Source organism: Cenococcum geophilum (genome assembly GCF_001692895.1).
Source record: "Cenococcum geophilum 1.58 unplaced genomic scaffold K441scaffold_1, whole genome shotgun sequence".
NCBI classification, from domain to species: domain Eukaryota; kingdom Fungi; phylum Ascomycota; class Dothideomycetes; order Gloniales; family Gloniaceae; genus Cenococcum; species Cenococcum geophilum.
In genome coordinates this window covers 3,999,965-4,025,384 of record NW_027137559.1, presented here as the reverse complement: position 1 = coordinate 4,025,384, position 25,420 = coordinate 3,999,965, and the positions used below count along the sequence as shown (strand labels likewise).

Genomic DNA, 25,420 nt, shown 5'->3' with positions numbered 1-25,420 from the left:
GATTAGGGATCGACGACGAGCACGAGAGACTCTAAAGATCACTTCGTCGAGTTCACGAGAGGTGGAGGAGAGGAGGTAGAGGTATATGAAGGTACTGAAGGTACAGAGCACGCTTCGAGGAGTCGTTTCGGGGGAGACGGCCGGCTTTGGGGAGACCGAGGAGCAAGAGGTGCCTTCTGGATAGTAACGTGCTGAAACGAGAGTCAACACGCCATCAGATCCGATACTCAATGCTCCGACCGTTGAGAAGAATGGCGGGCGAGGAAGAGAGAAGAGAGGGTGAAGGAGGAGAGAGAAAGTTGAGGTCAAGGCTGCGTTAGAGAAAGCGACAGGGCCACCATCGGCGCTGGAGGACGGGCAATGGAGCGGCCACACTAAACCACTTTCACAAAGCTATGCCATTTCCTTGCTCTTAGTAGAAGCCAGCGCGGACAGCCAATCCCCAGCAGCTATGCAGCGGTCGCCCAGCACGGTGGATCGCTGGCTTTTTTGCTTTTGACCCATCTGGCATTGCAGCGCCGCGCCGCCAGGAACACGCTATCCAGCTATCACCATCGCCTTCACCGCGTCCAAATCGAAGCTATCAGGACGGTCGCCGTCCAGTTTCGGCGGTGATGCCTCTCTCCACAACCGCAGCGCCCGAAATTGGACGGCGGGGCGCTGGCCTTACCGTTGCTGCGGTCGCTGCAATCTCTGCGGTCTCTGCTGTCTCTGACCCGGCAACACCGCAACCCAGCTGCTATCACACAGATACATCCACAACGCGCTGCTGAAGCGACGCATCCATGCTCGACACGGCGAGCGATGGCTGAATGCCAGCTTCTCTTCGTCCGAGGCGCGACTGGCCAAGGCAGCTCGCCAACACTCGCTCGAATCAGACGCAGCCCCAGGCTCCGGTCAGCCTGAAGCCAACGCATGCAGCTACACAAGGTTGCATGTATGAACCCAAGATCTCTATCCAATCTTGTCGCTTTTACATCTTCGAAACATCTTGATTGATTCCCTGCCCGCTGCATGCATTGGTTGCCTTTTCAGGCATTCTTGCCGCTTCAGCCCCCAAATGCCGGGACACAGGCCATTCTTCCTGGAATCCCCTTGAAAGGGCTGCAGAACTCGCTGCTGGGATATAGCTCGCGAAACTCCCCGCCGCTCTCTACCCGTAGTGCCGTCGCCCAGTGACATGCTCTCCTGAATATCGTCATATTGATGGCTGACAGGCGCTCCTGAAGCGCCTTACCTCTTATTAGTGGAGCGGGTTATGACATTGGAAGGGAACACAGCTGCAACCCCCTCAGACAACCGATCAAATTGCCGCCTCCACGCTTCCTAATTTGAATAATTTGTTTGCCCATCTGCGCGCTCGATGCCCCGTATTTCCCACCTTGTGTCATGGCAGCGCCCTAATGAAGTATTTGAGTTTCATGAAGCCTCAGCACCAATACGGGTGCGCGACCTTCGCGACCATTATGGTACATGTGGATTACTCTAGAAGAAATTGTGACCGTCGTGCTACATCGCTACCAAAGTTCAAGTCAGAGTATTACATATGGAGCTCATCCCTTGCAGCAGAATCCCCAGAGCATGGGCCAGATCACATCTGAGCCGTTGAGCCTTCATGCCGTGTCTTGCACAACGCAGCTGCCTCCTAAAACACGACAGAATGAAAATGGCGGCATTAATTTTGCACGTCGACTCTCTGGACGCGTTTGTTTTCGGTTTTTGCAACTGACATGTGTAGTGTGGCGAACTTCCAGGGGCTACCGTGTCTATTTCGCTCCACCACACCGTATTCATATTCTGTGGCGCCACTCAGAATCTTCACCGTTTTACTTTCCTGGCTGCAGCTCTTCAATTGCGGGGTTAGTATCGACCAGGCGCGATGATAATTATTATCGGACTCGCACCCGAAGACGGGGTCGTGATCGGAGTCCTTGTCTGCGTAAGACTTCCAAGAACTTGATACAGACCGAAAACATCGCATGCTTTTCTGACATCGGCCCTGGCTGTAAGTCGGCAGTTTTTTCCCAATTGCCATTTCCTGTGTGGGAATTTTCAGCTCAGCTGCCTTTCCGCAGTCATGTCAGGATCATGCATTTCTTGAAATCATCGATCAGCGTCTTAGGGATAACGTCAAATGGCGTATGATTCGTTCCGGAAGCATCCTCCAATTCTGTAATACTGGCACCCTAAAAGACCCCGGCCGGCTGGTCCACCCAAAACGCGTCGGCTCCCTTAGCGCGATCTTCTGATACCCTCGGCGCCAACTCCTAACCTGCGAACCGTGAAACGCTATCAGAGAGGTGCATGCCATTTCCCTGATTCTTTTGGCGATGCTACTGCAGCTAAAAGCCGAACCTGGCTGGATGGAAAGATCTGGTTTCCACGCTCACTTTGACCAACGGGATTGATTCATTAGTAGGTCATTGCTATTCACGAACATGGATGGCGCGTCATCTCGAAAGTTCAGCCTCATGCAACGCGAGGACGCGGCGACTGAGTGATTTTCTTTAATTATAGACACGAGTGTCGAAGACAGCTGATGAGGTAAGTTCTAGAAGAGTTCTACGCCAGCATCTCACCGCTGCTGACCCTCAATACTTCCACTGGCATGCTTCGAGTGCTCGGAAGGATGACTACAAAATTCTGTCAAGTAAAACCTAAAAAAAGTCTCTCAACGTCCTAAATCCTTGTACAACTGCTGAAAATGTGAACCACCCCCGCACCAAAGGCAGCTACAGCACCGGGACCTAATCCCACTTTCGGAATCCTGCGAGTAACTTGTGGAGCTACCTGCCACATCAGCTACAATATCTGTGCTCTACTGAGCAGAGCGTTGCCACCACAACAAGGCCGTTGACGCCGCCGTGTCCGAGATGAACGGCTTTGTCCAAATCAAATTACCGGTGAAGACACTTGTGGGTGGTCAGAGCTCAGATCTCCCAAGAAACCAACGACTTTGAGTAATAGGATCTCCAAGACCTATTAGTCTGGTCCTTTCTTTTCTAAAATGTATCTTCAATGAACATTTAGAGACCTTTTAGAATGGGATATGGGGACTGGTGTTCTGCTGAACTATTCCTTGGGACTTGACGGCGATCCGTTAAGCCATGGGGAAATGTCTGGAAGCAGATTTCCATTGAGTGTATAAGTTGGCAGTGACGGAAGTTTCATGTCTCGCTGATCTAGTTGATGCTGGATTGAAAGGGGCGAGGCGATTCTTGATTGCGCAATGGACATAATTGAAGCAGCAATTCTGAGAGAGGAATAGTGCTCCATAAAAATGAGGGAGCTGGTTACATTATTCCATAGAGGAGTGAGCAAGATGGCATTGATTGGCCTCTGTTGAAGACTTTCAAGCAATCCTTAGCACACCAGAATCCAGAGCGACTTTCTGCCATTCAATTTTATGGATGTTTCCTACCCTTTCAATCATTCCGCAGTGCCTCCACAGCAATATAAGCGAAGGCGTGCATAAGCTAACGAAGATGCGGGACAGTGGTGTTTCAAGCTCTGAGCAGGATTGTGAAATGTATCGCGTGTTCTCTTCGACTTTGTTCCACGCGACTGGTAGGGATTCTCTTCAGGCTAAGGAGGTATTAACTTGTGTAATGTCTAGAAATGCACTCTCTACTAACGAGTCAAAGCCATTGTTCATGGAAGATGGTATGACATTAGTCGAAACAATAGAATACGCGCAAGAGGTTGGTAAGGGCCCAATATGAAACGTAAAGATGACTGTTCTGAAGTTAAAGGTTCGGAAGCTGGCCCAAGCGATCTAAACCCTTTACATAACCGCCGGCAAAACGAAAATCCGCAGCGCCAAGAAACCCGAAAAATGTTTCAAGAGTTCAAAATCGACCACCCTTTCAATGATAGATCCACTGGTCTAGCGGTCGGCATGGAATGCCGGTTCGCTTTTCAAATTAATATTTAGAACCCATACACTCACTCCATCGGCACACCCTACGAAGCCATGGACATCCACAGATCTAGATTTGTTCCTTATCCGCCATCCGCTATTAATGCGCTCGCATTTTCACACAACACAAACGATCCCTCCACTGGAGATGACCCTTCATGCCTAAGGCTTGCGATTGGGCGCGCAAATGGAAACATCGAAATCTGGAATCCCTCAAAGGGCCTTTGGATACAAGAACGAACTTTTAGTGGAGGAAAGGACAGGAGCGTGGAAGGATTGGCATGGATACAAGAGCCAGGGGAAGAGTCTGAACAAGCTCGTTCCACGGCTGGACAGCTACGACTTTTCAGCATTGGGTACTCTAGCAGTGTCGCGGAATGGGATCTGGTTACAGGATTACCATTGCGTTATTCCAGCGGTAACCATAGTGAAGTATGGTGCTTAGCTGCTCAACCGGCGTGGCAGCCTTTGTCAAAAAGAAAGAAAGCTAAGCGTGCGCTTGTCTCAAGAGAAGGCGAGTTCCGCGGCCAGAACCTGGTGGCAGGTTGTGCTGACGGCACTCTGGCTATCCTTTCGACTTCAGATGGCGGTCTCAGGTTCCAGAATTACCTCTCTAGATCAACCACGAAGAAGGCGCGCGTTCTCAGTGTCACCTACCAGGATCGGGATATTGTTGTGGCTGGCTTTGCGGATAGCACGATAAGAGTTTTCGACTCAAGAACAGGAGAAGTCCTTCGAAACATATCTCTAGGTGCTGGACCTATCGGAGCTCCAAAGGAAATTCTCGTTTGGAAGGTTAAATGTCTACCGAACGGTAACATTGTCTCAGGTGACTCGACTGGGGAAGTCCGATTCTATGATGGAAGGAATTATTCCCAACTTCAGCGTATCTCAGGACATGAGGCCGATATCCTAGATCTGGTTACCACCAAGGATGGAAAATATGTCTACAGCGGAGGAATGGATCAACGGACTACATTATATAAGCTCATGGACATATCCGGTGGGAAGCGGAAATGGGGCAAAGTTATGCATAAAAGATATCATGACCACGACGTTAAGGCTATGGCCACTTATGAAGGCCGAGCAATGAGTATTGTAGTCTCAGGAGGTAGTTTTTCTCTCATTTCCTGACTGATCACTCTAACATTACCTTAGGTATTGATACACATCCGATTGTCGTACCTATCCGAGAATTTGGAAAACAACTAAACCGCACGCTTTCAGCACTGCCTCAAACTCCGCCACTGACCAGCGCTCCTACTCCACGCCTCTTGGTTAGCTGGTGGGGCAATGAAGTCCGCATATGGCGCGTTCAACGCCAGAGCGCGGCAGAAAAGCCAAAGATAGTGGCAAGATTAGCACTTCGGGGCGAAGAAAACATTACTTCAGTATCAATATCAGAGGATGGGGCTATCCTTGCGGTTTCAACGGCGGCTGGTATAAAGCTGTTCCACTTAACAAAACCTAGGTCTAAAGCCGAGAATGGGTTGCGCGTTCGCAAATTAGAGTGCCCTCAAATTCCTGGTGCCAGGCTTGTACAGCTATCAGCTAATGGGAAGTGGCTAGCGGTCATAACTCACACAGACAAAGTTATTCTTGCTCGTCTCAACCGTGCGGAAAATGACACAAAGAGCTTGGAAGTCATTCCTGAGCTTATTACGCTTCGACGTTTTTCGAGAAAGCTAGGACAACAAGACCCCCTCAGCGGATCATCGGGAAATTATTATCAGACAATCACCAACGCTCAGTTTTCCGATGATAGTTGTGTGCTTGCTGTTAGCGATCTGGCTGGCCACCTTGATACATGGGTTCTGGAAGGACACGAAGATTCTACTGCACCTACAGCAGATATCGGCGATGCCACGTCATTGTCATCGCCATCAGAGAGCGAAGACTCTGATGCTGAAGAGAGAGCAGCGAGACGACCAATAACGACCATGGGCCAACATTGGGTACGCAATCCATCAGGTCATCTTCTCCCTAAGCTCGACTCCATGCCCCTCATTCTATCCTTCCGGCCCCCACCGCTGGCCAAATCTCGACCTCAGCCTAATGGAAATCCAGCTGTCCACTCGACCAGGCAAAACCCGCATGCTCGTTCGCATGATTTGCCAAAAGGGGAATACCGCCTCTTGGTTGTGTCTGCACAACACCAGATTTACGAATTCGATGTCCTGCAAGGCCGTCTTTCAGAATGGTCCAGAAAAAATCCAACTGCCAATTTCCCTTCACGTTTTCAATTGGTCAAAGATCGAGTGATGGGATGCATATGGGACACCCACCAAGAACGTCAACGGTTTTGGCTTTATGGTAGCACCTGGCTATTTATGTTCGATGTTTCTCACGACTTTCCTCTTCCTAGGGCCATAAGCGGAGAGAGTGTTGCAGGTGGAAAATGGGCTAACGGGCAGAATCCGTCAAAGAAACGTAAGCGACAGCTTGATGATGATAATCCAAGAAAAAAGAATAGCGGTGCCGGTGACACGATACCCCAGATGCAGCTTCTTGGCCCAGGCCGAAGGATGCGCAAGTTTACTAGTGGTAAATCTGATGAATCCACTTGGATTCATTTGGGTGCAAGGTTGGCGCCAGAGTCCGATGAAGAGCCAGAGGATGCAGACCTTGCATTGTCTGGTCTACGCCGTGGGCTTCAGCAAGATAACGGTAGTGATTCGGATAATGACGAAGAAAAGCCTTTCAAGTCGGCTTCTGGTACTCTTAATGATCAAGCGGATAAAACGGGCCCCCCAAAAAAGGACTGGCAGCTAAAGCGCAAGTCGGAGCAAGATGTTGCGGTGAAAAAGCATGGACATAGCGAGACTTGGTGGCATACTTTCAAGTATCGACCCATTTTGGGTATAGTACCGATTGGAGACTGGAGTACTCCTCTTGAGGTCGTTCTTGTGGAGAGGCCGCCATGGGACCTGGACCTTCCACCAAAGTTTGTTGGGAGTCATGAGCGAGAGGAGTATTGATTCCCCTTGGGACGATGGCCGGTATTGATCACGCCAGAACTATTCTCCTTTAAGATTTCCATAAAAAAATTTTTAATCAATCAATCAATTCTTAACCGTCCGTTCAAACTTTGCTATGTCCGTGAAGCAAACATGCTGCGATATATGTTCCGAATGTTCTCTTCCTAACGAATGAAAAGGCTTCTCAGTATCTATATCCCAGTTTATAGACGAGCCCACAGGGGCTGGCCCCATCAACAGCGGTATATTTCTTTTATATTCTAAGGTTTGTGATTTGCCTAAGTTCGCCTTGGGGGGGATTGTAATGGCCGCGTAAGCGTCCGTGGAAGATGTTCCGATGACAATTGTTGTCACGCTCGCAGAGGATTTCCGAGTGAAACACACAGCGGGCAAAGCGCAGCATAAGATGCAACGTAGCACAAGATGATCAAGCAAGACCTACGCAGTCTAGTCCGTATGATTCTGTTGCTCGCAAAGACGGACATGCAGATTGGTATGCACGTAACTCTGGTACCAATGGAGACATTGCATACGGGAGGCGATGATAATGCCAAGATTGCGTGTACGTCGAGCACGATATGCGAGTAGAAACAGTTACGAGTACCTCAGAGTATTTCAACATTTAGGAATTTAAGTTCGATGCCGCGTCAGGATCATTTTAACAATCTTGCGGGCGCACGACAGCCACAGCAAAGTTCGATGGTGGTTGCACGGGTATTCTGCATGCTTGCGTGGCTCGGCCAAGGACCTAGGCCCTTTCTAGCAAGCGATGACCTTTGACGCGTGTTGCGTGCTCCTGCTCACCCCAGGCCTACGAATCTAGGTATTGAAAGGGTCCGCTTTGTCTGTTGCGTCGTTTCATCCCGAAGCTATCTCGTCCTCTTTTGCATCTGAATCTGAACCTCAGGCACACCGCTGCCGCTGTTCGCGATCAAGGTGGCAGACCCGGTCTCAAGAAACTTTTCATCTGTTGCAAAAGCAACCCCAGTGCCCAGACCCTAACCACTCAAAGTCCGACTGCGGCAAGCCCTTTTTGCACCAGAAGGCTAAACCTGGCATCCTCTCCCTTCAAAGGCTGAACCGCCCACTTCAACCAGAATAGCCCACCGCTGAATCCTCCTAATCCTCCTAATCGCAGCGAACAGCGCCAACGCCTTTGCACTACACACATTTCCGTGTTGCGGCAATCTTTGGCAATTTTCGCAATTGTCCGCGAGTACCCTCGTGGGTGATTGGCTGACCTAGCGAGAGCTTACGCGTTGCGTACACCCTCCTTCTGCACCCTCCTTCATCTATACTCTTCTCCATTATTCCTACTTCTTCACCCACAACACTTCATCCAACCTCTTGCGCATTCGAAGGACTTGTGCTGTCGCTTTACGACTCATTGAAAACTCGGAGTAACCGTTATTTCGTCGACCACTGGGTGCTGCGCCGCTGCCGCTTCATCATCCGGGCTGTGCAAGACCTGCGGTCGCAGCCTGGAACAATCATAGCTCGATCCTCCTTGATTCTTTTCCAGTCCTCAAGACATCCCGGGGACACCACATCCAAGTTCTACATATTCAACGACACCATTTGCGCAAGCACCTCCAGTGTTAAGGATGGCCGACGCCAACGCCACCCAGCGAGGGGTTCCGGCCTCTCACATCGACAGCGACAAACTCGCACAGGACATCACGGAACGATTCCGACAGGTCTTGAGCACGAAGCGGATGAATGAATTAACAACCCGATCAGTAAATTCTCGATCAGCGTCGCCGGCACCTCGAGACTTCGGAACACCTCAACCGCCTTCACTACACAACGCACCACCACCATCATACTCATCATTGCGAAACATCCCCTTGGTGCCTCAATCTCCTCAAGATCCTCGCTCGGTCCGATTCAAGAACATGCTTCTGTCGTTATCGANCATGCCAATACGATGGGAGAACCCAGGCCTGCTCGATGAAGCCCTACGAGTCGTACCACTGGAGCAGATATACAACGAAGCGGAGGAAGAGAGTCAAATACTGCAGGCCGAGGCAGAGAGTCTGGGCGACGGCAAGAAGGCAGCCTGGGGATACCAGGATTGCGTAGTTCGAGCTTTACTGCGATGGTTCAAGCGATCATTTTTCACCTGGGTGAATAATCCTCCCTGTTCAAGATGCTACTCTCCAACAATCGCTGTCGGCATGGCTGCTCCCCTACCCGACGAGCAAGCACGTGGCGCCAATCAAGTCGAACTATACAAGTGCTCTATCGAGGGCTGCGGAGTATACGAACGATACCCAAGATATAACGATGCATTCGTTCTCCTGCAAACAAGAAAAGGTCGTTGTGGAGAGTGGGCCAATTGTTTCAGCATGTTGTGCAGGGCGGTTGGTTCAAGGGTTCGATGGGTCTGGAACAGCGAGGATCATGTTTGGACCGAGGTTTATTCCGTTCACCGGAAGAGATGGATTCATGTTGATGCATGCGAAGAAGCATGGGATAAGCCACGGCTGTACACAGAAGGTACGTGCTATTTGATCCGTTGATCTTCGCCTCTCTGAATTAGTGCTAACTCCGACCTATGCAGGCTGGGGTAAGAAGCTTAGCTACTGCATTGCATTCTCAGTCGACGGTGCTATGGATGTGACTCGAAGATATGTTCGCAACCCTACGAAGCATGGTCTCAAACGGGACCGGACCCCCGAAGCTGTTCTTCTATACATTATGGACGAGATCCGTGCCATGAGGCGGAGTAACTTGTCCAAGCAAGACAAATTCCGACTCGAAGGTGAAGATATGAGAGAGAACCGGGAATTACGACACTATGTCATCTCATCGATAGCTATCGAAGTTAGCAAGATCAACCCAGTAGACATTCTCAATGGACGACGAGGGCACCCTCGTCCTGACCCCGATGCCGAGAAAGTCTTGGAAGGTCGACAAAGCGGTTCTACAGAATGGAGACGCGCAAGAGGCGAAGGTGGTCGTGGCACTCCGAACCAACAGAACCCTCGCGACCAACATCCACGGTGAAGCATCAACAACCCTACGGCGCTTTCACCCTCTCTCATTAATTCGACACAGTCGACTTCAAAGCACTCTATCAATACGCCTCAATTGGCGGCCGCATCTGGCCATCAATCCTTAGTGCTTGATTCCGGCGGCTACATCCAGTCCGCTCACTTTGGACAAGGACTGATCCTTCATATATACCAACACCATCCAGATACCACATATGTAGCCTATACGCTCTTGTACGCTAAACATATTGATATCAGCATACTATCGGTCCACGGCGCAAAGGAGTTACACGGCGCATCTGCAGGGATTTCGTATTTTTGGTATCTACATGATCTCTGTTTCTACTTTTGAGGTTTGTTGAAACTGTTTTACCATGCGGTCTACTCGCCTGGCAGGCGTTTTCATTTACTATTATCTTGTCTTCAGCATTTGTTGCGGGGCGCGAAGAGCTCAGTTTTTTTCGAAGTGTGTTTTACGGCTATTACCCTTCTACCCGCGCATGCACGCATTGCGCTGTTTCTACCGTTGACATTTGGTTCTGGTCTGGCGACTCGCTTTCATTTTGTTATTTGAGGTACAAACAGTACAGCGAAAGGCTTAAATCTGGTCTTTTGTGCTACAACTTTTCTTTTTTGTTATGCATGGAGAGTGGGTTATCGAGGCACGACGTGATGCTCTTCACGGATCGTCAAGTTTTTTTGTCTAATGGGATTTTGTCGCGAATGAACACGACATGAAGGCTTTTGGTCATGTCGGAGGCGATAAGGGGAAAACCGATGTGTTTGGTGGAGTGACGGCGGGGAGAGGGGGCCACGCGGCCCGTAAGCCGGGTTGTTAGAGAATCCGATAAGACTTATCTGCATTTACTCTCTTCGGCTCCAGCTCAGTTTGCAACTTCTTTTGTGATATGAGGTACTACAAGACTGCCTAATACAGGTCTATCGTGAAATTTTGCGTGGTATTGGGTGGTATTGTCAATGCTGGATGTAGTGCGACCCATTCGTGGACGGTTCGGGTTCCTCGCAAAGAGAGACGGCTTCGCCATAATCCACGTAATTGGCCACATGTGGTTGACGAGGACTCGTTCGCTTGCTGCGGAGAAGTGCGCAGTTAAGTCAGCTTTTTCCAAGGGTTTCTATTATTAGCCAAGAAGATGCTTGGCGAGGCCCGTCTCCCTCGCAAGGCAAGGTGTGGGGCTTGAGCGCGCTCTCCGACCCGTGTGTGCCGTGCTAGAGTTAAGGGAAATTTTGAGGGTATTCAAGGAATAGGGTGTCGGGCAATCATCTATTTTGAGGGGGTGCGTTGCATAATCGCTGTCTAATTTGTTTGTTCAATGCCCCAGGGTCGCCGGGCAGGGTCCACTATTTAGGGCATTGTCGCTGGCAACACAAAGCTTGCCCCAAGAATTTGAGAGGGCGTAACAGCTCGGTAGGCATGNTGCCAAAACTTAAAGGCTTGAGGCTTGTGCAAATACCAAGAGCCGTTATGTGGATATTTTACCTAAGGGCAGCATAATATTTCATAGTCGAAGCTTAAAATCTGCTGCTGACGACCGGGAAGCGTAGGATCTGAGGCGCACCGCCATCTGATTATCGTTTTGACCAGGTAGAGCAGTGTTCGTCGCTTTTTGAGGCTGTGGCTAGCCCAAACATCTCCCGGTTCTGCACAGACCCTACTTTCTTCAGCTGTGCCCTCCTCATCTCACTTGTGCCACTCCTACAAAAAGCCTCTGCCTGTCGCACTCGACCGAATTTTCTCATCGTTCTATCCACTTGCGTGTTTCGTACTTTTTTACGACCTCTCTTTTCCTTTTCGCGTTTACGATTAATCGTGCGTCACAAAGGGGTTATCCGCTTCACGATCGCTAGTTGAGAGACGAGGCATTAAGAAGGCGACGATTTTTCTGCCTCACGGGAAGAAAAGAGAACCCAAACCGCAAAAATGGGCAAATTAGGACGATTCGCGTGCATATTCACGCCAATGGCTCTGACCATTGCCTCGCTCTTATGTTTGTGCCTGGCCCTCTCAGGCCAGCTGAACAAGAACAATTCGTTCCAGAACAGCCTGTACTTCTTCAAAGTAAGCCTCGCAACCCTCTCCTCTGTCCAACATATCATATATCTACTTGGCTTTGAATGGGAGCAGCCATATTAACAGATATCCAGGCTGATACGAAGAATTTCTCGGAAAATCCAAACATTCTACCAAACGAAAACGTCGACTCCACGCTCCTCAACGCCCTCAAGAACTCTGCTTCAGCCAAAGATCTCAAGGACTTCTACAAGGTCGGTCTATGGAACTACTGCGAGGGTGACACAGACGACAAGGGTGTCGAGACCGTCACCTACTGCTCGCCCCGCAAGACGGCGTTCTGGTTCAATCCCATCGAGGTGTGGGATCTGGGCAACACGACCGTGCAGACACTGTTCCCCAAGGAGCTCCAGAACGGCTTAAGTGCATACGAGAAGGTTGCCAAGTGGATGTTTGCGGCATATACACTTGCATTCTGGATCACCCTTGCCGAGATCGTGCTTGGAATCTTCGCCATCTTCAGCCGCTGGGGCAGCCTCGTTACCACCATTGCCTCAACTGTAAGTCTCCTTCCAGTCATTTCCACCAGCCCGAAGAATACTAACACAGCGTACCAGGCGTCCTCCATCTTCATCACCGCGGCCGCCATCACTTCGACAGCGCTATACGGTGCTCTCGCTGGCTCGTTCGAGACGGCGCTGAAGGAGTACGAAATCAAGGGCTCCGTCGGCACCAAGATGCTTGCGCTCGTCTGGCTTGCTGTTGCGTTCTCGCTGGGCGCCGGTCTCTTCTGGCTGTTCAGCACGTGCTGCTGCTCTGGCAAGTCGAACAAGAGCAAGAAGATGGTGGTTGAGAAGACGCCATATACATATGAGCGCGTCGCAAGCCCGTACCTGGGCGCACGAAACGGCCATGAGGATACCCTGCCTCTGAACCCCGTGCCGCACAGCGGCCCGTCGCAAAATTCGGCCTATGAGCCCTTCCGGCAGACTAAGGTGTAAAACCGCCTATAGTTCCGAGAGTAATATCTGTAGGGTTCTCTTTATATGTGGCAGACGCGGTCATGTGGGACACTAAGGGATGGAGCAGGGGTTTGACGAGTACGTGTTCATGGACAGGCGTTTAGTGGACTAGTCCATTCTATGGGCTAGTTTGGTTTTTGAGAACCCATCAAATTATCCTGTTCTACCCGCTGGTTAAGCGGCTATGATTTATTGTTGTGAGCTTGGAATATAGCCGCGAGCCTTTGATCACTTTTTTGGGGGTCGGATTATCCGGTGCATGTGTAATGTAATTCCATATACGTACTAACTGCCGTTCGTTGCTGGAATATGTAAAGAACAACTTTTAGCTCACTCAATGCATGGACTTTTTCGTAGGATTTCTGGTCTTGTATTTTTCAGGTGTCGCTAGTGAGTGATCAGCCGGAGTGTGAATAGTTTTGTCCTGCTTCGCTTTCTTGGTGTTCTTCTTCGCCTTCTCAGTCTCCTCATCGACAAGTTCACTCGCATCCTAATCCGCATCCTCCCCCTCCACCCTCTCCTCCTCCCAAACCAACCAGCCTACTACTACAACCGTCCCCAACGCCAGCGTCGCACCAGCCAAACTCTTGCAGAACGACCACAGTGAAATAGACGCAAGCCACCGAAAGAACGGCGTCACGAGCTGCCTCCTCTCATTCTCAAGATCAGGGTTCACAGAGTACAGAATGGCGATTAGAATGAGTGCGATGATGCCGAGAAAGACGACGGTTAAGACCTGAATGACCGCGAGTAAGATGGAGATATTCTTGGTCGTGCGCAGGACTTTGAAGCCGGCGGCAACGAGCGGGGTGACTTGCTCAAAGGCAGCGTTTATTTCGCGGGAGTATGGGATGCCCATCTTGCGGGGCGTCTCCGGGCAGAACTTTACCTCAGCGAACTTAGACGTGATTTTTTAGCTAGCGTTGGAATAACCTCTGCCGTCTTCCGAATTGCAAAATCACGTCTAACCTTTACCTCAGCAAGCTCAGACCATAGAATCAATTAGCGGACATACGTATATCCGCAAGCGGATATCGCTAACCTTTTTTGTCAAAAAGTTGATTCTATGGTCTGAGAGACTTTTCCAGCATTTCTTAAGCGATCCGACTTTGTTTGTATGTGGAGCAGTCACCTTCTTGGACGAAATTGATCTACCCCCCCACGGCAGCTATTATCCTAGAAATACCGTTAAATTAATCCGCAGAAGCAGCTCTATAATCGATCAATATATCTACCCCATCAGCCCCCGCGATGTTAAGCAGAAAGCGCCGCCGAACGGGCGATTCGCCTACGCAGGCTCTGCACGAGGCTCTGCACGAAGCTCTGCACGAAGCTCTGCACGAAGCTCTGCACGAAGCTCTGCACGAAGCTCTGCACGAAGCTCTGCACGAAGCTCTGCACGAAGCTCCGCACGAAGCTCCACGAAGCTCTGCATACGGAGGCTTTGCACGAAGCTCTGCGTACGGAGGCGGCTCTGCACGACGGCTCTGCGTACGACGGTTCTTCGTACAACGGTTCTGCATGCGACGGTTCTGCGTACGACGGTTCCGCGTGCGACGGTTCTGTGTACGACAGCTCTACTACGGAGGCTCTATATAAAAGCTTTGTGCAGAGCTTTATGTAGAGCTTTATGCAGAGCCTCCGCACGCAGAGCTTCGTCCGTACAGCCTACCCAAACAATAACTACCGAAGGTACTCTATACGTCTGTAATACAGCACCTAATACTATAGCAACTATTTTAGTATCTTATTTAACCTTTTACCTTTTTATATAATAAGTTTTTATAGTAATATACTATAGGCTAGTTTAAATATCTATAACTTAGTAGTCGGCGCATAATGAGGTTTTAGTAAGTATATTATACACTATAATATAGACGCTATATGTCCGCCAGGCTATAATAGGTTCTTTAGGGTGGCTATTATAGATCTATACGAGTTTTATATATATTAGCTAGCGTTTAATAAAGTTATATATAGTTACGGGATTCCTAATAACGCTTTTTTTTTTTTAACGAAAATGATCTTAACTCTGGGGGGTTGTGGGCTAATTTAGACCCAATATCTATAAAATATTAGGTCGTCTCTCTAATCGATCAACTTTTGGTAGTATTTTAAGCCGTTGTAGTTAAGCAATTCGACCGCGAATATAGGAAAAATCATGGGTATTGTCACGGCACTAACCTGACGCATACTGTTTCATACTGTCTCGTACTATTCCCTACTGTTGGCTGGCCCACCACTAGCGACTTGGCGGCCGGCCCTACTATTTATATACAATACCCCCTTTCTACCTTCTTCCCCTCTTTATACCACAACGTAGTTATTTAGTCTACTTTATTGCAGCACTATGACAGTTTGTGGTATCTTTAATTTGCGCCCCATCGCGATCACTAATTCCCTATACCCTAGCTAATTAACCTCCGCCCTAGAGCAATCGCGACCTACGCGCACCTCTGCTAAAACCAACACGTCCCTAGTATAGTCCTAAAACAATCCTTAGTTTTTACCTAGCGCCTAAATGGGCGACACCAACGACGCCAAAATGGCCAAAACCTAGAACCCCCGCAACGTTTTCGCAGACCTATTTACAGAGACATACCCTAATATCGCGTGGATAATCCGCCGCTCCCTACCATACCCTAAGACCTTTAAGCCTAGTAAAGCTTACCTTACCCTTGTTAACTATACTAATAAGTTCCTTAATAATATTAAAGTAGGACTATAGTGTATATATAACACAAACACTACTAATAAGAAAGCTAATGAAAACCTTAGTGCCCTTATTACTTCCTAGATAGGAACTATCAACTCCTAGGCAAAGACTATTACCATTCTAAAACAATTAACCCCTATAACAACGGTAGTAACCTAGCAAAAAAAACGGAGATCTAAAGACCCGCCAATATTTAGCGGAAAAGGCACCCTACTAAAATAATAAGCTAATTTCGAGACCTAGCACATTAAGATTAAGGGAGTCTTCGACCGGGACTAGGACTACTTTAACATAGTTTAGTCCCAGATCCTTTATATCTCGGACATACTAGAGGACAAGGCCTATAAGTTTATTAAGTAGGGCCTAGAGCTTATATACAAGAACCTAAACAACATATTTACGTAAAAATGGCCTACTAAGGAAGATATACTTAAAGACCTTACTATCTACTATAAGGTCCTTAATATAACCTAGGTCGCAAAGAACAAGCTTAACCATTTCCCCTAAGGCAAGCGTAATTACTAGTCCTAAAAGGAAGAGCTTAACAAGCTAATAGTCCGCACTAAGAAGACAGACGAATAAAAGGTAAACCTACTCTAAAAGTTTATCTCTCTAAAGATAAAAGAGCTAGTACTTAAACTAGCCTATAAAATTAATAATAGTAACTATATAGGTTAGAGTAAGTAGATAGATATATTTACTAAAAACCTCGCAAACCATATACACTAAGCCAACCTTAAAAAGAATGCTAACTACCGCCTACCTACCTAAGCCCCTGCCCCTATATTAACCCTAACCCTAGTAGTAACTAGAGAACCTATAAACCTTAATAAAATCTTAGACATAGAGCGTAAGCGCCGCGTTAATAATAGACTATACCTTACCTATAGCCTNCCCAGCCACTAAAAGGATACCTATAACCCCGCTAAGATAGCAAACTTAGTCCTAATACCACCCTATTAAACGACGCGAATAAATAACCGCGGACGTAATAATTATAGAGTCTATTATAGACGCGGTAACCGCGAAGCCTATTATAGCCACAGTAAATAACCCCCCCCCTTTAACCCTATAGCTTAGTTACTTTAAACTATACCCTATATAGGAGCCCAACCTATTAACAACGCCTAGTATTAGCGACTTCGCGCTAGCAAATACGAACACAGCTACGTCATTAGCGAGGTATTGTTTTCCTATACCCCAACTAAAATAAAAACAGACACTACTAGCCAGATAGACACTAGACCACCCCACTAAAACAGCCCTATACCCCAGTCGTTAAAAGGCAAACCCTTAAACTAAGTCGCGCCTAAGGGTCTAAACTATATAAGAAGGAAGATAAGAAGATTAGGTCCCTATTACTAAATCAATTAGTCCTTTCTATTAGTAAACTACTACTTAATCTTAGATTAGCAAACAGTAATAAGAAATTAATCCTTATTTAAACCTAACTCTCCTTATTACGTAACCTATACCCCTAAGTTTATATTAATATAGTAAGCCTAGTGGACTCCGGTAGTACTATAATAGCATTTACCAACGCAAAGTCTATTATAAAAAAGTATAACGTTATAACTAAGAAGCTACTAGCACTTAGGCCACTGCGCCTTATAAATAGCATCCCAACTTCGCTTATTATAGACTACTTCACCACCTAAATATTAATTAGCCTCCATACTAAAGCTATACTCTTTTTTATTACCAAACTCTCACCCACTACCCTAATTATCCTAGGTATGCCCTAGCTTCAAAAGCACGAGCCCTATCCTAGCTTTAGGAAACTTAAAATCCGCTTTAACTTAAACTACTACTCTAAGCACTGCCTCCCGTAAGGGATAGCCAACGTTAGTAGGGACGCCCTACGTGGATATTTAGCACTACTAAGCCTAGTGCCTAGGACTATATACAAAGCCTTAATAGTAAAAGACGTTCCTAATAAAGGGGAGCCTATATAGCTGCAAAGAAACAAGATAATAGAAAACTAGACTAACCTAGCACTTAAGACCAAAACGATAGGCTAGCCAGCCCTACTAAGACCAAGAAAGAAGGTCTACTTCGCGCCGCTACTACTAAAAAACTAACCCTAACCTAGGCACCATTTAAACCCTAGCCGCCCAGCCCAATACCTAAAACTAAGCCATATACTATATACGCACACTATAGCTCGCGTTATAGTAAGGACTAGCTATAAAACTACCAAAACCCAAATAATAGAAACCGCGCCACCGTAACGCCTAACCTTACACCCATCTCCCGCGCGTACCATATAGGGCCGCCGCCTCGTTTCCGCCCCCCTAGGCCGACTAAGCTATACCAGCCTAGCCGTAGCACCAGAGAGCTAGACATGCCCTAACCTAGACGATATTAAATACACCTATACTATTAATTTTACCCAGTTCTATAAGTAAAAAAACGTAAAGGTAATAAGGATCTATATAGCAAAGCTAGTAAAACTAGTTAAATAAAATAAGCACCAATAGCTACTTAAAGAGCTACCTATAGGCCTAATAGAAGTACCAAACCTATTAAAAAGGTCTTTCCGCCGGCTAGTAAAAGGCAACTATATAATAAAGGAAGCCCGTAAAGCGCTCCCCCCCTATTTCTATAACTTCCTTAAGACAAATCTAAAAACTAAACCCAAGCTTTTATATTAGAAGATAGTCGACACCAATATTAAAAAATTCCTAAAAGGTAAACCAGGATTAACCCGCGAAGATATTCTACAACGCCTATTAAAGGAGTTTAGTAAATATATTAAGCACTTCCTCCCTAAAAATATAAATAAGCTGCCCCCTTACCAACCATAGGACTATAAAATTAAGATTACCCCTAGAAACTAAGCCCCATACTATAAAAATAAACCACTCTTACCTACTAAACTTAGGTATATAAAGAAGTAAATTAATAAGATACTAAATAAGGGTTTTATCCGCGAATCGACCTTACCAGCTACCATACTACTCCTCCTCGCTACTAAGCCTAATAGCGGTATATAAATCTACCATAACTACCAAGGCCTAAATACAGTCACTATTAAGAATTAATACCCACTACTACTAATCCGCGAGACACTTAACGCACTTTATAGCGCTAAGTACTTTACTAAACTTAATATAATTGCTACGTTTAACCAGATCCGGATTACGAAGGGCTATAAGTAACTTATAGCATTTATTACCCAGTTCGGACTCTATAAGATGCTAGTTATACCATTTAGCCTCTATAACGCACCCGCTACATTCCAAAACTATATTAACTATATTCTATATAACGCCCTTAATAACTACTGCACTGCCTACCTTAATAACGTCCTTATCTTTTTTAAAACACGCGCTAAGTATACTAAGCATATAAATAAAGTTATCCAAAAACTCAGTAATGCTAGACTTTAAATTAATATTAATAAGTCTAAGTTCTACTCTACTAAAATAAAATACCTCAGCTTAATTATTTTAACTAATAGCATAACCATAGACCCTAAGAAGATATAGGCCTTATAGAAATAGAAGGACCCAATATTAATTAAAGAACTATAACAATTTCTCGGCTTCGCGAACTTTTACTAACAATTTATCCAAGGCTACTCTACTATCACTATACCTATAACAAAACTTCTAAAGAAGGATATTAAATAGCTATAGGGACTAGAATAAGCCAAATTATTTAAGGCCCTTAAGGGAGCCTTTACTTTAGCACTAGTACTAGCATACTATAACTATATAAAGAAAACAGTGGTAGAGATAAACGTATTAAATTAGGCTTTTAGCGGAGTCCTTTCCTAGTATAATAACGACGGAAAATTAAAACCGGTCGCATTCTTCTTTATAAAGCACTCTGCGCCAAAATATAACTATAAGATCTATAATAAAGAACTCCTAGCTATTATTAAGGCTTTAAAGGAATAGCGTCCTAAGCTATAAGGGACTAAGAAGCCGTTTAAAATTATTACCAACCATAAAAACTTATAGACGTTTATAACTACCAAGCAGCTAAACTAGCGCTAAATCTAGTAGGCAGAGTTCTTTTTACAGTTTAACTTTATAATTATATATAAACCCAGCAGTAAAGCTACGCTCCTTAACGCCCTAAGCTAGCTACTAAAAATAAGGCCTAAGGACGCTAATAATAAACGCCTCCGCCACCAAGCCTAAGTCGTTATACCGCCCTAAAAAGTTAACCCTATAATCTTAAAAAAATTACTATATAAGTCCTATAACTCTAACAATATAGAGTTCGTAGCCGCTTTAGACCCTAAAATAGCCAAAAAGTTACTAAATAAGTTAATTTAACTAAAATACCAGGAGAACGAACTTGCAAGAGATATAGTGGCAGCCCTATATAATTAGAAAGCTCGCCGTTAGCTAAAGAAAATTAGGAAATTACTTTATTGCGATAAGTTAGAATATAGTATTATTAACAAACAGATCTACTTCCGCCAATATCTCTTCGTCCCTAACGCCCTAGACCTCTACCTAAAAGTTACCCATTACTTTTATAGCAGCGGCCCTACTAGTTACCCTAGCCGGGTTAAAACTCTTAACCTCTTAAACCAAACATACTAGTGGCTAGGAATCTCCCAGTTTACAGCTACCTTCGTTAAAGACTATACCCTATACTTTCGCACTAAGACCCCCCATTCTACCCTATTTAGTTTTTTAAAGCCACTAAAATTACCTACCTACCCGTAAACTAATATCTTAATTAACTATATTACAACGCTGCTAGTATACTAACGCCACGGTAAGGCATATAAACATATCCTTATTATTATGGACCGCCTAACTAAAATATAACACCTTATTCTAGTAACAGGACTCTTAATAGAGGAGTTAGTTAATGGCTTTGTTAACAACGTATATAAGCTCTATAGTGTACTAAGCATAATTATCTCTAATTACGGCATATAATTTATTAGCGACTTCTAGCGATAACTAAGTAAACGCCTTAAGACAACCTTGCGACTAAGCTTAGCCTAGCACCTAAAAACAGACGGCTAAACTAAAATTATTAACGCCGCTATAAATAAATACCTTTATACTTTTATTAGCTTTATATAAGATAACTAGGTTAACTACTTACCGCTTACTAAGTTTACTACAAATAACCAAGTTAATAAAAGCATAGGCATCTCCCCGTTTTTTATAAACTATAGCTTTAACCCTTACCTTAGAATTAAGCCTGCTGGCCCCCGCCTACTAATACTATTAGCACAAGTAAAGAAGAAGTTCTTTTACGTAGACTTTATAGCTAACCGCTTTAAGCGGATATTAATATAGCTTAAGGCCCTAACCTGGATTTTATAGTAACGCTATAAAGATAATACTAATACCCATAGGGACGAGAGCGTATTATTCTACGAAGGTGATATAGTTATAGTTAGCTTAAAAAATATAAAGATAAATAGACCTAAGAAGAAATAGGACAATAAATGGGACGGCCTGTACCCCGTACTTGCAGTATACTAAAGGGCAGTTATAGTAAACTTTTTAGACCACATCTAAGTAAACAAATCCTTTTATATATCTAAGGTCCGCCTCTAGGCTACTAAAAAGATCCCTAGCCAAGCAAATATTAATACTATAGAGCGCTGTAATATATAAAGACGAGTAGTAGAAAGAGATAATAACGGCAATATAGAAAACAAATAGGAGTTTAAGAAAATCCTTAATGTATATAATAAAGACCCCTAGAGCCTAACTTATAAGATTAAATAGAAATATTATAAGGATATAACCTAGTAGTTAAAGGAAGACCTAAAGGGTTACGAATAAGCTATATAGCGCTTCTATAAGTAACACCCTAAGAAGCCAAGACCCCCAAACTAGGCACAAGATAAGGAAAAGTTATGCTAAGGTCGCGGCCGACCACCGCATTAAAATTTATGGTGGTTAAGATGTTATAGAACTTCGACCGGCAGTTAAAGTTATCTAATTAGCTAAATTCTCACTAAGAAACGCCACACGGACCAATTTAGGTGGCGGTATAAAGTTCTACCAACCTTACTCACTAAACTAACTAATTAGGATTTTCTATGCCCGGCATAGAAAATCGCCATTAGCTCGGTTAAGGGCGGTAAGCAAAACTAATATCTTTACGGTAGAAAATAGGCAACCCCGTATACTGCCTATTTTTAAGTTATCTATTTAGTTTAGGGACCAAACCGTCTAGGGGAGAGGAGTACTATCACGGCACTAACCTAACGCATACTGTTTCATACTGTCTCGTACTATTCCCTACTATTAGCTGGCCCACCACTAGCGACTTAGCGGCTGGCCCTACTATTTGTATACAATACCCCCTTTCCACCTTCTTCCCCTCTTTATACCACAACGTAGTTATTCAGTCTACTTCATTGCAGCACTGTAACAGGTATTGTCGGAGCGCCTAAGAAACCTTGGAATTGTGGCTCAGACGTGATTCCAGTGGTTTCGCATAAACGTAGTTAGTTAGCTTGCGGACCAATTGAAAATCCGCACCAATGGAATCACGTCTAAGCTTGCTAAGGTAAGTCTAACCTTACCTTAGCAAGCTTAGACGTTGTCTCGTTCCCAGACCTTCTTGCCAAGCCTTACTTTGCCAAGACGCTAACCGCTTTTGGCAAGATCTTCGTAAGAAGGTCTAGTACACGGTTCGGATTTTTATTGACCCGAGGTACGAGTGGTCTATCCTTTTAGGTTCGAATTTTCAAACCCTCGCCAAGCCGGCTTCTGATTGGTTAGACAAAAAAGAGCGCGCGGTAAGTTGTGGCAGAATCCACGTGACGAATATCAAAATATCGCAAACGTTAAAATATTCCAGTATTCCTTTCTGTTGACACCTTAATTAACACTACTATATATTATAAACGTGGCGGAGCCTACTGCAATTAAGTGTATTAAGTGCCATATCTATAACCCCCGCATTAACTTTGTTAAAGACGGCCCGTTAAAGAAGCTTTTAAAGCTATACCAGCTATTTTAGTCAAAGGCACGTTTTCCCTATATATTACTTTTACTTTTACTTACTTTTCTAGAACTCTATATCTAGTTTAAAAAAGCGGAAGGCTTTTATAGGGCTAGGTTCTACTACTAAGAATTATTCTATAAGGCGCTAGTGAACTACTTAACCTAAAAACGACCCCGAGAACGCCTTCCTGCCTTACGGCCAGAATAGCCAAGATACCCCTAAAATAGCTTAACAGCGGAAGATAATTAGGGCAATATAACGGGAGTACCGTATTCTTAATTGGCGGGGTAAAGCTTACTTGCCTACTCCTCCATTATATATTATAGATAAAGCTCCATATAGTAGAAGAAGCACTTTAGATGACCTAAATACGTCCTTATCGGAACTAGCTCTTATACCTACTTAAGCGCTAATACCACCTTTCTTATAATAAGTTCCGACTATAGCTATATTACTACCTATTTCGGCTGTTAATTAGGAGCGAATTAAGAAGTTTAAGAGTATACTATAGGCTAAATATATAGAGACGTGCAGTTATTATAAGGAGTAATAGTTCTAAATAGGCCTAGCTATGGAGGGTAATAGTATAGGTATATGTAAAGCCTGCATTAAGGATGCTAATAGCCTTAAAGATCTAACCATTCCTCCCCTATTTAGTAAAAGTAATAGTGACTCTTAATCTGGGGCCTATTCCTAGCTTTCTACCTATACTTACCGCGGTAAAAGAGCTTCTAATTACACGCGTATACATTTATCTGCAAGTTGTGCGTATACGCGGCCAGTAATATTGCTATACTAGGTGAGCATGAGAGTGAGAGTGGTGAGAATGGTGAGAAGTGAGCTTGGTGTACTGAAAGATGAATAAATAGGTACATTTATTCTTATAGTCAGCGGCAGTAGTGGCCAAGGTTTGGGCGATGGTTACATCAACCTGAGATGGTACAAACTATGCTCGAGCCATCAATTTCATACTGTGGTTGTCCATCAACAATCCTGTCGAGCACCCCCTCAGTCATCATCTCCACTTAAGGCCTTCGATTTTAATATCACTGGTTGCACCTCCAAGTCAGCCGAAATAGGTAGTCCACGCTCAGCCGTAGTTCCGCCTTACCTAGCATCACGGCATTGAATCTCTCGTTCCCTTGTCATCATCCTACGCAACAACCTTCTACTCCAAAGAAGATCATGCCTTCGACAGATCAAATGGGTCCGTCGTATCTAACCTACTAGTTATCAGGAACGGATACGATCAATGCCGTCATAGTGGCTTGGGAAGTCCAGCTCGGAGCAAGCGTCTTAATAATGCCTGGTTGGGGACAGGTGAACAGCTTCATGAAAAACCATCGAAAATTTCGATATCGCTTACATGTCTAATCACTAAACTCCAAGCCACTTTTACCTCAGCCAACATCAATTGTAATCTCTATATCACAGTTCTCGAAACGCCACCTTATGCATTCAATCACGAGATCTTACTCGTCTTGGAGGAATCCCAACAACAAGGGTCGAGTTCGCTGACTACTAAAGGATAGCTGATGCACTCCGAAGATCTACAAGTATGCAGATAGGGTGGTAACGAACAACTCCTGCGTGCGCACTCGCGGAGGTAGTCTACGACAAGCTTTTCGTGTGAAAAATACCTCTACGGATTCAGTACGAACGTAGCTACGAACATGTATACAATGGTTTACACAGCCACGTCGACCGATGTCGCCACTACTTCTATAAATCAATACACAGGCACAGAAACCGAGTACGTCGTAGGCAAGAGAGCAGCCTCGACAGGCCAAAACGCTCTCTTATCTAGCCTAGGCAAGCTAGTCTCACCCATTATCAGCACAGTGTGCCCATCGCTCCCTGCGCCACCATTCACTTTATCGCAACGTCTATCATCACAGATGCTATCCCCAAGACTGAATCGATCGCAACCACCACTACCACTACTACTGTACCCTCGGCGATGACGACGACGACCCCGACAGTTGGTGCCGTAGAGATGGTGGCCATCGTATCAGGATACACGCTTGTGTATGGGCCGGTCGACGGCTGCGTCTACGCGCCGCACGGCCAAGCGGAAACCCTCTACGGAGGGTTCGGAGATGCGGCCGCAGAGAATTGTGAAAAGGTAATATGACGGTAAGCTCGCAGCCCCTCAAGTCCCCCCTCGAAGCATACTAGCTTACAGCTGATGAGCCATTCCAGTGTTCGTAACTGCCTACGGCTAGCCTTGTGCTTTCTTAGTGTTGCAGCGCATGACGGTAGTGGTACGGCCTGCACGCTCTAAGTTTACCATGAGAGTTTGAACCGGTTCATTCCATTCCTACGACCGGCGGACTGATGTCTAGCGTTTCCTGCGGAGATGGCGAGGCGTTTAGCCAGAGCCAGGTGATTTTCAATGGCCCACACCACAACACTACGTTCTATAAATTAGTGCTATGCCCCTTGAATGACTCACCTTCGCCTTGATATGGGACTGGTTGATGTCTTTTCCTTTAGTAAAACCACTTAGTAGTCGGAGGCAAAGAAGTGCATCTGACTCTGTTTTAGGTGATAGGATCTAGGCGTTTATTGAAGGTTCTGTGGTGGAGTTCTAGTACCCGGTTTGAGGATACCGATCGAGTAAATTTGCGTAAATTAGCTTCCGGGATCGAACATATTAACCGGTGCTCTCAAAATCTAGTACTTGGAGGCAAGGGATGCCTGAGCAACGCTTGATTCGCTGCTCGTGCTATGTAACCTTTTGGCAAGATTTAAGGCCTTTGGAGCAAAGCTGATTGAGTAGATCTGCGATTGAGAGCAAACAATTTTGCTT

At 45.6% G+C, this 25,420-nt stretch overlaps 5 protein-coding genes across 5 annotated transcripts; 4 read left to right on the top strand and 1 right to left on the bottom strand.

The window, feature by feature from the left end:
* The first annotated feature begins 3,864 nt into the window (after positions 1-3,864).
* K441DRAFT_701990 (WD40 repeat-like protein) lies at positions 3,865-6,999 on the top strand. Its single transcript, XM_067653381.1, has 2 exons — positions 3,865-5,030; positions 5,078-6,999. The coding sequence occupies exons 1-2, from the start codon at positions 3,974-3,976 to the stop codon at positions 6,895-6,897; spliced, it is 2,877 nt and encodes a 958-aa protein (XP_067510387.1). The 5' UTR covers positions 3,865-3,973; the 3' UTR covers positions 6,898-6,999.
* A 1,502-nt stretch (positions 7,000-8,501) lies between these two features.
* Positions 8,502-9,906, top strand: K441DRAFT_683402 (uncharacterized protein; the record flags this gene model as incomplete). Its single annotated transcript, XM_067651685.1, has 2 exons — positions 8,502-9,396; positions 9,461-9,906. 2 exons carry the CDS (start codon positions 8,502-8,504, stop codon positions 9,904-9,906), a joined length of 1,341 nt encoding a protein of 446 aa, XP_067510386.1.
* Positions 9,907-11,745: 1,839 nt separating this feature from the next.
* On the top strand, positions 11,746-13,182 carry K441DRAFT_6099 (integral membrane protein-like protein). The gene is made up of 3 exons (XM_067645520.1): positions 11,746-11,973; positions 12,060-12,485; positions 12,543-13,182. The coding sequence occupies exons 1-3, from the start codon at positions 11,836-11,838 to the stop codon at positions 12,924-12,926; spliced, it is 948 nt and encodes a 315-aa protein (XP_067510385.1). The 5' UTR covers positions 11,746-11,835; the 3' UTR covers positions 12,927-13,182.
* Positions 13,183-13,521: 339 nt separating this feature from the next.
* K441DRAFT_506501 (uncharacterized protein) lies at positions 13,522-13,806 on the bottom strand (the record flags this gene model as incomplete). Its single annotated transcript, XM_067642058.1, has 1 exon — positions 13,522-13,806. A coding segment is annotated over one exon (285 nt), but the record flags the coding sequence as incomplete, so codon positions are not given.
* Positions 13,807-24,234: 10,428 nt separating this feature from the next.
* Positions 24,235-24,647, top strand: K441DRAFT_6087 (uncharacterized protein). The gene has a single exon (XM_067645480.1). The coding sequence runs from the start codon at positions 24,282-24,284 to the stop codon at positions 24,570-24,572; it is 291 nt and encodes a 96-aa protein (XP_067510383.1). The 5' UTR covers positions 24,235-24,281; the 3' UTR covers positions 24,573-24,647.
* The last annotated feature ends 773 nt before the right edge of the window (positions 24,648-25,420 follow it).

What these genes read in the sequence shown, in the direction of transcription:
- K441DRAFT_701990 (XM_067653381.1), top strand. Translation starts at nt 3,974, where the DNA reads ATGGACATCCACAGATCTAGATTTGTTCCTTATCCGCCATCCGCTATT. An exon ending in GAGTATTGTAGTCTCAGGAG is followed by an intron (nt 5,031 to 5,077) that starts GTAGTTTTTCTC and finishes ACATTACCTTAG; the next exon opens with GTATTGATACACATCCGATT.
- K441DRAFT_6099 (XM_067645520.1), top strand. Translation starts at nt 11,836, where the DNA reads ATGGGCAAATTAGGACGATTCGCGTGCATATTCACGCCAATGGCTCTG. An exon ending in ACAGCCTGTACTTCTTCAAA is followed by an intron (nt 11,974 to 12,059) that starts GTAAGCCTCGCA and finishes ACAGATATCCAG; the next exon opens with GCTGATACGAAGAATTTCTC. An exon ending in TTACCACCATTGCCTCAACT is followed by an intron (nt 12,486 to 12,542) that starts GTAAGTCTCCTT and finishes ACAGCGTACCAG; the next exon opens with GCGTCCTCCATCTTCATCAC.
- K441DRAFT_6087 (XM_067645480.1), top strand. Translation starts at nt 24,282, where the DNA reads ATGTATACAATGGTTTACACAGCCACGTCGACCGATGTCGCCACTACT.